This window comes from Macroventuria anomochaeta (genome assembly GCF_010093625.1).
Source record: "Macroventuria anomochaeta strain CBS 525.71 unplaced genomic scaffold BU25scaffold_13, whole genome shotgun sequence".
Classification (NCBI taxonomy): Eukaryota; Fungi; Ascomycota; class Dothideomycetes; order Pleosporales; family Didymellaceae; genus Macroventuria; species Macroventuria anomochaeta.
This window is the reverse complement of record NW_022985374.1, coordinates 409,674-423,003: the sequence shown is the minus strand read 5'-3', so window position 1 is coordinate 423,003 and position 13,330 is coordinate 409,674. Positions and strand designations below refer to the sequence as shown.

At 50.9% G+C, this 13,330-nt stretch overlaps 2 protein-coding genes across 2 annotated transcripts; both read right to left on the bottom strand.

Moving 5' to 3' along the window:
• Positions 1-7: 7 nt before the first annotated feature.
• Positions 8-215, bottom strand: BU25DRAFT_339139 (uncharacterized protein; the record flags this gene model as incomplete). The annotated part of the gene is made up of 2 exons (XM_033702753.1): positions 8-91; positions 144-215. Coding segments are annotated over 2 exons (156 nt in total), but the record flags the coding sequence as incomplete, so codon positions are not given.
• A 2,633-nt stretch (positions 216-2,848) lies between these two features.
• On the bottom strand, positions 2,849-4,921 carry BU25DRAFT_36432 (uncharacterized protein). The gene is made up of 3 exons (XM_033703786.1): positions 4,607-4,921; positions 3,553-4,549; positions 2,849-3,503 (listed from the first exon to the last, which is right to left on the bottom strand). The coding sequence occupies exons 1-3, from the start codon at positions 4,633-4,635 to the stop codon at positions 2,976-2,978; spliced, it is 1,554 nt and encodes a 517-aa protein (XP_033562648.1). The 5' UTR covers positions 4,636-4,921; the 3' UTR covers positions 2,849-2,975.
• Positions 4,922-13,330: the final 8,409 nt, after the last annotated feature.

The window sequence follows — 13,330 nt, the reverse complement described above, 5'->3', positions numbered from 1 at the left end:
TTGCTCTTTACAACTGGTGATCTACCTCATCTCCCCATAGCAGTGCATCTCTTTCTTTGCCCTTGTAGTCTCGCCAGATTGCCAGTAGTTGCTGCAAGGTACGTCAACTGCCACGTTCCTGACCATGTTCATCTCAAACATACTTCGATACCCCAAGATCTCACATGACTGGCGACCTTCTTAGCTTCAGGCCATTCGAGCGGCGTTCCAATAGCACTATCCCCGCATTAGCTCCCACGAACAAAGCTGACCACACATGTCTCACAGTAGTCCCATCCCGTCAAGATCTCAAAAAAAAAAACGAGCGGTCCGAAGGTGTTCGTGGTTGATAATAGGTGGTTTTGCACGTAGTGGGGTTGTCGTTCCGGAAGCACAACAGATCTAAGATTAGTGGGGCAGCGTTCGTTCGAACGAGTGGGATGTCTGCAACGAAAGGCAAGGCAAGGCTGCGTCCACGGTGCGCGCAAGATCGTCACAAACAAGCAGGAAATGTGATGACGGGAATTCCGGGCGCCAATATCGAACCGTAGGAAGAAGGGTAGCTAGAGCCGGCGGTTTGGCTGACAAATGTGAGAGGAGTGTGGGATGGCCGGCATTCCGAGGTTGCAGCGATGGTCCGATGACGTTTTTGAGTCTAGACTGGGGTTTTGAGATCTGTGAGGAACACCATCACGACAACATCGTTCTTGTCAATACTGTCAGCCCAGGTGGCTGCACGTTGAGTCGCAGGCATCCTGAGTGACTTGGGCGTACCAAGAGTGTAAGTAACTGAGTAAGCACGTTGTGCCTTTACACATGTCGATTAGTTCGCACTGGCCTCATGCAGCCTCGTTCTCCGCGTACCTCACCTATACAATTCGGTGCGCATGATGTCTAGGAAGAACTACTGCAAGATGGTAGGGCCTTTATCACGTAAGAGAATGACTTTCAGATTGTTCTCTTACCTCTCAAGTGCATGAGCAACGAGAGGCAGCCTGAAAGGCTAGAGTGACTCACTTCGATGACCTGGTGGTTCATGCAAGAGCAAGGAGCCAGCCCGCATCTTGCATACGAACTTGTGCCCGTTCTTCTTAGACTGTAAGCATCCGTCTCTGTCTTCCACAGTCTGCACGTGTACAAGCACCCCCCATGCACCTACAGCTGCGCGTGAACTTATGTTCACTGAGACAATTGAGGGGACCTGTCAGCTATCTAAGGTGCTCAGGCATCCTACGTTTCAGGACTGCTTATGTAACAGGAGGGTATATCTTCACTCACTTTGATAGATCTATCAATCAATCAACTGCTTCCCCAATCTCCTCTCATATTGCTGACAGGACCCGTTCGGCCAGCATGCCTCCCCTGCGGCCCTTAGATCTCACCAAAACTTTCAGCGCATCACTGCCCAAGCTCCAACCTTCTCCCAGGTATTGCGAACGTCCCTACGCGACCGTTGGCAGCGGCCCACAACGTGCATTACAAGCCGCAACGTTTGGAGTGTGTACGATCACTAGCGGCACTTCCACACTTCAGCCACCCATCTGCCGCGGGCGCTTACGTCCTCACGCATGACTTCAACATGACCGCTCCTCCCCAACAACCGCCTGCGCCTCTGGACATAACCCCGGATGACATTGATTACTGGCTGCGGGAATCGTTCGTCCCGTACTAGCTAATGCGTCTTAGAGAGACATATCATCTTGATATCGGTGATCTGAGATCGAAGTGCTTCGTTACGGCAATATCCGTCTCCCTACTACTGGAGCATCATCGATCTGTTTGTGCACCGTCTTGTACCTACCCACTTGTTTCCTAGTCGTGTGCTGTACGTACCCGGCAGTGCTTTGTGGTGCATCGATGCTGCTGTGTAGTTGCTACGTAGATGATGGGGCTGCGATGTTATCGTGTGCTCGCCCGTTTAGGCGCCGTGCATGTTTGTGATGTGTGACAAGCTACAGTTGCGCAGGATTCCTTGATCAGGTCTCGTTTTTTGGCACAATGGAGGCCGGAAGTGGCCTGACAGGTGTGCTCTTGTGTTGCCTTCTGCGAAACTTGCTGGATTTGTTTGGCTCTACGCTGAGACATGTGAATGCGTCGCTTTGACTCAATGTACTCCACTACTAACCTCTCACTAACAACCGATTGTGGGTAAGTGCAAAAAGGAACAATGAAGATCTCGATTACTATAGCATTCACATTGCTGGGCCTAAAAGCCTATGGTATCTCTGCAAAACGACAAATTGTCTGACACATAAGCACTTCTAGTAAAGTGCGGGTCGTGCAAAGATGCCATGAAACAACAATCCACTCGCTCGATGGCAAGTTTTTTCGACCCTAACGCCAGCTTATGATGGATCCACCCTAATAGGGTATCGAGTGAAGAACGCCCTTGACCAGTCGTGGGGCCTAATAGCCCTGCGCGCGTGCCGAAATGCAACTGTCGCTGGTATGTAACAGTAAAAAGACAACTCAACTCGACTACAGCTACCACAATCCTCTCTGGCAGGCCTGGTATCTGAGAGATCCAGACCTACCTTCCACGTTCACCAATAATACTGGTGCTTCATTCTGAACTCGCGAAATGGCGAAAATGGCGAATAAGATGCTTCCATCATTAAAATGTCAAGGCCATGTCTCTGATAAGGCAGCCTGTAAATGCAAGCATGTAAAACCGTACGCCAACGCTCCAACGATAAATCAAAAGACGCTTGCAATGCTGTCGAGAGATGCAAAGAGAAAGTGAACGAAGGTATGTACCAATTGATCCGGAAGGTAGATCGACGCAAGATCAGCTCGGGGTGAGCGGGATGCTCCGGAAGAGCGGGATGCAGATATCCTAAGGCATATGGTGACTCCAATTAGATCGACCAGTAAACACAGGGTGTTCCTGCTCAGACTGCAGGGGAGCCATGGTCGATCGATTTCGGCCGGAGGTTAGAGCTGGTCATGGCATCCTTGCCAATCTTCCTGGTTAATTTTGCATAGTCTGCGATGGATCAGTAAGTGAAGAAAGAAGCACAGAGGTGCAACCTACGGAGACCACAGGCATTGCACAAAGTTCGAGCGCCATCGGGGCCTCTGCGCCATTCAGGTGTCTCGGCACGATTGCAGCTGTGGCATCGACCAGGAGGAGCGGCTCGCTGTACCGAGGTCAAGATGATGCAGTCAATGAGTGGATTAGAAGGACTTACGCCTCGTTTTCGCGTCTTGTTGTCACTGCCAGCGAACCCACCGCTGCTCTTCATCTCGTCGCCGTAGTTGCTTGACGCCTCATGGTCGTAACCATTGGCACGTCGGTAGTGAGCTTCTCGAGGTGGCTCGGCGATGCTGGCTTGATGGTGGTTGAAGACGACATCTCTCATGCGTTGGAGAGACATCTGAACCCTTTCACCTTGTTTGATCATGTCGTCGATATCTTCCAGTCTTGGTAATGACTGAGGCGTCATGCCGATACGCTGGTTCTCATGTGCTCTTTGACGATAAACCTTGGAGAATTCCGAGATGCGCCCACATCCGTCGGCCATCTAATGCAGTTAGTAGTGTTGGAGGAAACCGACGTCTCATGATACATACCTCGTTCAAAGATGCCTCAAGGTCGAAGCTATCCAAATGACGTTTGACAGACTCCCCATACGGAGCGAGGCTAGCGCGATTGAGCTTCTTCTCTTCGAGGCGAGCTTCGGTGTTGTCACGTAGTGATGTAGGGTAATAACGAGGAGTTGCGGAGTAAGTCGAGGTCGAAGGAGGATATGCCGCAGGCGGTCCACTTGGAGCAGGTGCCGACGGAGGGTAAGATGCGTATTGCTGGTAGCCATACTGACGATTCATGGGTTCGGATGGTTCAGGAGCAGGAGGATCATAGGCTGGCGACGGCGCAGGAGGGTATGAGTATGGCAGGTTTGGTCGAGCGGCAGGAGGTGGTGGCGGTGACTGCGTGGTCTTGATAGGGTGTAGTGATGGTAATCTCGGATTGTGTTGCGATGTCGAGTACGCAGGACGTGGCTCATATGCTGGTCGAGGTGCCGAATCCACTTGGCTCTGTGGTGGTGGTGGTGGTGGGGGTGGGGGTGGTACCTGGGAAGCGGATATACCGACGAAAGGACTACGAGGGTGCGAGAACGGATTAGACGGTCCTTGGGCGCTATAAGAATCAGACTCGAATGGTTTTTTGCGAGGTTCTGAGGGTGAGGTGTTGGAAGAAATCGGTGCGTAATGCTGAGATGTTGGTGCCGGGACAGAGGGTGGGGGTGGGGCAGGTCCCGGGTAGGGCAGCGATTGTTCTGCTCCCAGGGCCTCAGATATTGACGGCAGCGATAGCCGTGCCGCAGGGTTGTGGACATCCTTCTCGTCGCCAGAGGTCCTGCGTGATTCCGGGGGCGATAGCAGACCAGCAAGCGAGCCGGGTACTGCGCTGGCGGGCGGCGATTGGTGGGTGCCGTGCAAATGCGACGGCCCCGAATAAGGGTGCAACGGACTGGCCATCGCAGGTGTTGAGAGTTTCCGCTGGTATTCACTCTCTTTTCGCTTGAACCTATTGGAGTCCATATGGTTTATCGAAGGCAGGCCAACACTGTGACAAGGCAATTAGCGAACGATAACTAGAGAACTACAACAATATCAAGCCTACTTTTGTCTAGCAGCGTCTGGTGCTTCCATGACAGGTAAAACAGTACGAGCGACGGCTCACGTTGGGGTTGTTGCAAACGTCGAGGGTCGAATGCGAACCGCTGCAGCGACGCGGTGGCGGGGATCGGGGGTATGTGCCTTCCCGCACAACGTCAACGGCGCGACTGATCGACCGTTCCTTCCTCAGCAAACAACACGGCCAAGCAACTTCCTCCTAGCCCGCCTCAGAATGTTACTGTCGTATTGCCCAGTCCACCAAACAACTGCAAACAAACGATATTGCTCTCGAGTCTGTCACTGCGTCCTCTTTCCTTCACGGCAATTTGCAGTATAAAAAGTCGATAGGTGCTGTAGCTCGCCGGCCAGGTACGTCGATGATATTGTCGCTGTTTCTCCTTCTGGGTGTCGATGTCGGTGGCTGATGTAGTGTCGCAAACACAACAGCGTGGAGGGGTCGTTCGGAGCGAAACACGCACAATGGCCACACTTTTTAGTCCTTCTCTTGCAATGCACAGCTTTCAGTAAAATGGGCGGCGATGGCGTTCTCGAGTGGTGTGAAGGAGCGTTCGACAAGTGTGACCTGGGCAAAGGCGGCGACAGCAGCTAGTCCCGTGATCTGATCTGACAGTTCGGTCGATTTGTCGATTCGGATCTCAGCGCCTCGTCTCGCCGGCAAGCATGGTGTGAGAGGGGAACGAATAATGCTGGGGCACTGACGGCTAAAGCAGATGCAATCGGAGATGAACCGTCCCGGCAGCGAGTAATCGCTAAGTGTGACGAGCCTCTGCAGTGAGCAGGCAAGGATGTTCGACACCAGCACATCTGATGTTTGCCCCCGGCACGATATGGGCGGCGAACGCTGCCTACTGGGCAATGATTCTCCACAGCTCCAGCAGCCTCCCCAAAGCGTCGAGTAGGAGAGCAAGGATACGCGGCACGCGAACCTGCCCTTGCAAGTCCTAGCTTCATCGGTCGCATTCGCCCCTCAAAGCAGTACAGCACGCTTTCTTTGGCGTGGGATCAGCGCCTTTGCAACTGCAAGAGTTGCTTGCGTCCTTCGTGCACAGTCATGCCACTGCAGCATGGAATCCCTCTGCCAACAGAACCTGACGCGCGTTTTGGGTTTGTTCACGTTCTTTTTCTTTCGATCCGCAGCCGTTGCGACAGGGGGTGGGAATCGCTGGCTCCATCCGTGCCAGTAGTGATGCCGCGAACACGAGGTGAGATTCGCCCATACTAAATTAGGAACAGCCCGATGATGTGGGACGAATCAACGATGGCTGCGATCGAGATGACAGCCGAGGGCCCACCAGTGCATTATGGGGGTTTGCACCCACGTTCGTCTGTCATCCTTCACTTGGCGAAGACAGGGCATGTCACCCAGAATGCTGCCAGCGCCACCAGCGCAGGGCCTGTGGTTTTCGTGGGCACCGCAGGTCGGTACGAAATGAACTGGCAGCCTACGCGGTACCTCGTCTAGCCAGGTTTGCGAACTCACCAACCGGCGCTATCGGGAATCTCCATGTGCAGTGGTGCTGCTTAATCTGAATCGACCGCGGCACGATTAGGATTCACGTTAGCGGGGGCAGCGGACGGTAAGCCGGCCATTCATCGTTGTGTGAGATACCGAACAGCTTTACTCATCGCCTTCTGAGTCGTGGGCAGCAGCTCCGCTATGGTCGTCCAAGCGAGGATATCAGGCCATTTTTACCAGGGAACCTCAACGCGTCCCCAAGGCTGTGGAACCGCTCGGTTACGTCAGACCATCACATGTGGCTTGCGAGCTCCAGTCCAGGCATCGTTCCCGCTCCAGCATATTTCGCACGATTCCGCACAACATGTGGGCCACAGCATCATGGCGGGACCTGGAGCACGTTGAGAGAGATCTTCTTCCATTGATTGTGGTTCACTCCTGCTCGGCTGTGCGGCGCGCTGTCAGACGAGTTTGGAAGATGAGCAAGCGGTACCGACCCAAAGATCTTTCCAGGGTACCTACTGAAAGGGAGTGCAACGTCAAAATATCGTTTTGATATCGACGAGTCATACATTCATTAGCCGCGCAGAATAACCCAATGTCCAACACTGATAACGTTATGAGTTCATAATGACTAGCAATTGTCAACGCCCGCTCAGATGATCGTAATACATCGGCAGCGGCTTCCTGACATTGTTGCTCGGTTTCCTTGTTCATTCGGAGGACAGCTTCCAAGGCTTCGGGATGCACAATGCCAATCTCGTGCAACAAACTCCCACACACAACGGTAAGGAACACCACGAATGACAGCTTACTGCATCGCTGCCACATTGATGTGATCTGGCCTGATCTCACGAACGCTTCACTCGAAGTGCCAGAAGACTGGCAGCTGTTCATGTCAAGAACATGTCAGAGGCATTGGCGCTAGATCTGTGGCTTACAACGTGGAACCTGCATGGAATTTTCCGTGGCACTATCAATTTTCGTCAATACTCTCCACGTTGCTCATCATTCCGACGTTCTCTTTGCTATGGGTATTATGTATTGCGCGTGCGGTAAGTGGTCGTCTTGTCGAAAATTGCATCTCCTGTGTTGCGCAGCTTCCACTACGCATGCACGCCTCATGGCATGATGTCCAGTAAGGCGCTTTCATAAGCAAACACCAAAAGAGCTCAGGATGCATCCACTCGCCCTATCATAACTCATTGGATATGATGGCCACCAACTCACGGCATCGTACCTGATCAAGTCTATCGTCCGGGTATATTGCAGGAATTCACCTCGGTACACCGGAGCGAGATACTGTTTACAAGATGTCTCAACATCAGACGTTTCAGACTTCGGACCTCACAGCGCATTCACTCCTTCAGAGCATGTTGTTCCAAAGCAAGATCACAAAAGGAAGTATAGCTGCATATACGCGCACTGCTGCATGGGAAAGAGACATGGCATTGTCAGAATATGGTCTGGACATTATCGACTTGCACGGCTGACACAACGTCTTGCCTGGTATGCCTGCTGGGGTGATGTAGACTTCACCAGCCTTGTGGACCATTCACCTGATTATCAGTTATTCCCGCTCATCTTCCACTAGCGTCCTGTTTCGAGATCGTTTGCTGTCTCCAGGCGTACAGGAGAGTATCCAGGGTGCGAAATATTTGCCACCGGTCCCCGCTATCGTACAGTCCCCTCGAGTCTCGCAGCTACTGTACGAAAGTGGCCCATGGTGATATTGATGCCCGAGGAGCAACTTGCAAAGGAACTCCAAGCGTGCAGTGTCCCTCCGCGGCCACTCATTCATCTCGTCATTAGCAGCAAGCTGGTAACTTGTTCTTTGAGCAGGATATCACATACGTGCGTACGACGACTGGAGGTGGCCTGAGCAACACGAACAGGTTCCTTGTTCCCGGGTATGTTGGAACGTCGGTGTATCCGATAAGAAGCAGAGCCCTGCTCATTCACGTGCAGACGCATACACATGACTGTATGAAGACACGGCGTAGTCGAGTCGTCCTGCAACCCCAGGAAGACTTCGAGTAAATCAGATTGGCGATGCTTACTGCAAAAACAAAGTCGGTTCGATTCGAATTGCCATCTGCCGTCCCCACTCAAAATAGATCTCGATCTTGATACGAATTACACCTCAATCCCTGCATGGGCCCTATTCCTGGGTAATGAGACACGGGTAACGATCAAAACAGGTGTAATATCGTGCGGCGAGGCAGTGCATGGCTTAGCATCCCAGCTCACAAATAATGTCTGCGTCGTACGACGCTACTTGGGCGAGCCATTTGTCCGCTTGAAAGTGTTTCAAAAATTCGCAGGTCTTAGTCCTAGGCTAAACGAAAGTGTCTCTACCAGCCATCATGTCTTTTCAGCAAAGATCGTCATACCCGCGGCCGTTATGGTACGGATGCTGCATTTTCGAGGCGTGGTGATCTTCGCGCACGGCACGGGAAAAAGAGATATCGTTTGTACCGGCTTTCAGGGTCCAGACAATAATTGACAAGCCTGGTCAGAATCCTTTTGGGCACCGGAGGTGGTGATCCTCATCAGTAACCCCCTTTCTGCTCTAGCCACCCGCATTGGGCTTTAGCGAGCACAGTGGAGCGTCCGCATCGGAGCAAAGCACCACACTTACTATCAGATGCGTTGGCCGTTGTCCCTTTTTGGCACCCCTATGTGACAGGTGGAGCACACGCTCAAGTGGCCAAAATGCGGCCTGAGCATGCCGATGTTCGCTGAGCGAAAAACATGGCACACCGAGTGTGCTGTGCCGCTGCGTCAAGATGGCCTCATCTTGGAAATTACCGACCAACGAGACGGCACAGCATGTTCACCCTTGTCATGGCGGTAATCGCGTATCTGGTAAGCGGAGAGGACAAGTGACCGTCAGCTCGTGCGCACAGTTAACAACTGAGGTGGTCAACTCCATCACAGATCTTGTCCAGATAATTGTTACCCTGTCATTATTAACAACACTCGCGGAACTATCAACCCGATGTGCGGCACAGTAAATGCCGTTCTCAATGCTACGGACAGGCAGAGAAACCCTGTTTACTGAGATCGTTCAATTGCATGTACTGCACATGGGAGCAGCCTGACAAACCACGATCATTCTGAGGCGGTGGTCAAGACGGACGATTTTTTGCTGGCATCTGCATGTCCATATTCAAGCCTGCCGCGACTCCTCAAGACACCTTGTATGCTAATTCCCTACTGGCAGGGATATGTCGCTCTTGCTACTGACTATGCGCATTCTGACCAGCCACTGAATGCATTCCGTCTTGTCTTCGAGCTCAAAGATATCATTTTTGTTTCTGCTACCACTAACCCGCGACAATGGTCGCATACTGCAGGGTGCAACATGAATAGCACATCCTGGTGATGCACGCAGCATGTCCATCCTTCAAAGTTCTTCTTTGCAGCTTTTCCTACCTGCAAAGATCCACGTGAAACCAGGATACAAGTCGACGTGTCTTTACACTTCCTTTTGTCTCGAGGCGAATCACCAAAACGAGCGATTTGCGCCATACAAATTGTTTTTTCAATGCACACTTAGGTGCCACAGCTGCCACAACAGAACGTCCCTCGTTGCGCCACCACCTGCAATTCATGTTTGCTTTTCCTACTTGCCTGCAGGTTAAGTCCTGGGGGATTGGTGTGATGGACGTACAACGGCGGGCGGATGTAAGTTCCCGTGATGATCAGCACCTGCAGACTCGTCCGCTGCCAGAGGCCTTGGCCGCACAACGAATAATGGCATCATCAAACCCCAAAGTCCTGGACAACAGATTGCACATTTCCGGCTTCTACCCTTTCGATGCGGTTGTCACGGTCGATCTACATCTACTTTAAGTTGTCGCCCTGCATCAAAACTTTGAACCTTGCCGAAAAGGGCAATGCGAACACGAATCCGACTTCCTCAACGCACTGGCTCGCATCCACACGACGGCTCAACCCGCCGCAAGATCATGTCGTGAGATCCCCCATCGCCTAACATCCTCTAACGCTCAGGAACACAGATCGTGCGTCTATTCGCGAGGCACGCCGGACCAAACTCCGGTGCGCGGGAGGAGTGGTACATCAGCCGAACGCGAACCCGAGTTTCATCGTGGCTGTATATCAACTTCCCTCGACTCCACATTATGGAATTGTGCATGCAGATTCTTTCACTGCGGCATCCGACGATCCCAAGATCTTTTGTCAAGTCTGGACTCCAAGAGATGAGCAGAGTTACGGCACACAGTATACCGGGACTTGCCTTTCGGCAAATGCCAAAGTTGACCTAATGCAGCAGTTAGGGCCACTATTGATTGGTGGGTCGAGGCAACGTCACAGCTTCATTCTGCAGGACAGGATGCTGAGCCGTTCAGCCTGCGAAGTAACGATCGCCTCACTGTCTGTATTCCCTTGGTCGGTCCCAGATTTGGGGTACATGAGATTCGTATGGCCGACGATACCTTGACGATCTCGTAAGTGTGGAGAGGGGGGATGACTTCCAAGGAATCTACGATAGATTGGCGAGGGATATTGGATACGAGACTGGTGTTTCCGATGGGTCGTTCATCGCTTCAGTACGACTCGAGCAAGGTACGCGACTCTTACCAGATCTTGTGAATCTTCATGCCGTCTAGGTCTAAAGCCCAACTTCTTCCTATTCTATTATCCAAGACCTCCGAAACACTCATCGTTCCAACACATAGAGACTGCTTTCTTGAGAATGTATCATAGGGCTGTGAATGTCTGTCTGAGAGAGGATTGCGCGAAAGCTATCTGGAAAGGATGATAGGTAGGAAGCGTGGACGACAAAGCCAACCCAGGTAATATGTGGAGTTCGACTCGCCTTAAAATCCTAACCTAAATCTCTACATACACTATCTTCTTAACACTACATCACTCTATTTCTGTACTGGAATTCAAAATCACGTTATCCCACGGTATGCCCAGTCCAAACGTTCGACTTCGTGATCCATGTTTGCTTCCGCTGTGAAATCACAAACCGTGACAGCTTTGCGATATGTCTATCTCGATGCACAAAAGTTAAAATGAAGGAATACACGCGGCCGAGGTCCTAAGCGTCCTGGATCTGTAAAGTCTGTTTGGCGGCCCAATAGTTTATAAGTGTCGTATCTAGTACCAGGAACGATGTCATGTCTGCTGCCTTCGGGGGTTCTTTCCTACTCTTTGTTGTCATTCATATGGGAAGAAACATTCATCCAAAGTTTTGCTTGAAGTAGCTCATGTCTACCGCGCTTGTGTGCACCAAAACAGCGAAGATTGCTTATGATGTTGTTGCCTCTCTGCATGCTATATGAACCATGTTTCTCTCTCTTTTCATCCTACCCTCTGTATATCTACTTGCTTTGGAAATCACAAAGGTGAAGTCTTCATGGACATGTTTGACAAAAGGACCCGAGGGTGCTAGCCAAAATATCTGCTGTCCCCGTGGAGGCGCAAAATACAGGTTCAGAGAGCTTCATGATTGTTTCGTTGCTCGAAAAACAATATAGATCGCATGCATCTGTTCGGAGTCTGAAAATTCTCACCGCATTGGTCATAGTCGTTGTTGAACGATGATTATAATCCTTCACCATCCCCCATCAAGCTCTTCTCAACCCTTTCAAACTTCCTGCACGATTAGCAAGGAAAGTCCATGTTACAACCCTGAACAAAGACGCGGAGTTGGCGGTTTATTACCAACAATGCGTGACAGAGCAATGGAACACAACACCTCACAGTCATGTGATGTCTCACAAAACCCTACAGTGGCCCAGGGCCAAGACTATGAGACAATACAACACAACATGTGATATCCCACAATTCCCACAAATGTTCACCAAATCTCACCAGGCCCCCCATGGGACACGGTGGGAAACCATAGAACTTTATGAGACATCTTTAGTATATAGCACTTAATGCTCTTGTTACGATCAGCGGTACACTAAGTAACACTGACAAGGATCGCTCTCACGCTAACGTAGGCAACGACAGAGCAGCAGCAAGTCTTGGTTAAGCTGAGACGGAAACAAGGCCAGCTGTCAGACTGCATATGTAACAATGCAGAGCCCCATTGTGCCAAATGGCCAAAAAGTACATCAATATCAGCACAACTGCTGATATTGGGCTCTGCATCTAATATATAGGCATAGTGCAAGGCACCTCCTTACAGCATATATGCTCTCACTGATCTCACAATCCGACGTACAGCAACAGAGCACGCAGAGCACTCTGCATGAACGCTCCCACTGCTCTCACTGTGCTGTCAGATCCCACAGAGCAGACAGATCACCACGTAGACACGTTTAGTATATAGCATGTAGGAATACAACCCTTATGGTTTGTGTTCAACCTTGTCAATCAACTTTGTTATTGGAATCTCACCTGCACTTGAGCCAGACAGTATACTCTGTACTACTCATTACACCCTAAGCCATTGTTAGGTGTTTCACCCAGGCGACTTACCACTACTGTTCCAGAACCAGAGCTCATCCTCGAGAACCAATTGAATAGTACTTACGAGCTTTGCTTAAAGTACAACTTCAACAGCTCTACTTTGTCAATCAGTTTTGTTATTAGGATCTTGACCCAGCTTTCAAACTAGACAGTCTATGTTGAAGTCGTGTCTTAAGCAAAGCTCGTGGACACTATTCGATTGGTTCTCAGGGATGAGCAGAGGTACAGAAAGCCGTCAGGGGTTGGTTATCACTGAGCGAGCTTGGAGCGGCAGAGGTTTGACTGTGATAAACTGCTGTGATAATCAGGGGGTAGTCGTCTAGTCAAAGACCATGGCGACTGGTTGCAATGAGTAGTACAGAGTATACTGTCTGGCTCAAGAGCAGGTGAGATTCCAATAACAAAGTTGATTGACAAGGTTGAACACGATGCCATAAGGGCAGCGTGTCTACTTGCTTATATACTTGACAGGAGGATTGATTGTACCGCTCATATCAAGTATCGTCAGTGACTTGATACTCGGTCCAATCAAGCGTTGTCGACGTGACCTCGATACTCGGTCCTTGGTGTCCTATCGATCGTTGTCAACGTGGGTCCTCTGCAAGTGGGTCGGTATATGGGTCCGTTACAATCGTTTGTGTACGAGATCCACGTTGTATCCACTGCAGTCCTTTTCGTACAATCTCAGTTTGTATAACAGATATTGCGAGTGTTGATTATACTGGGTATCACTGACGCGGCTTCACAGCTCGGTCAATCGATACTGCAGTTCCTTGGCTGCTCTCGTCTCGTTGC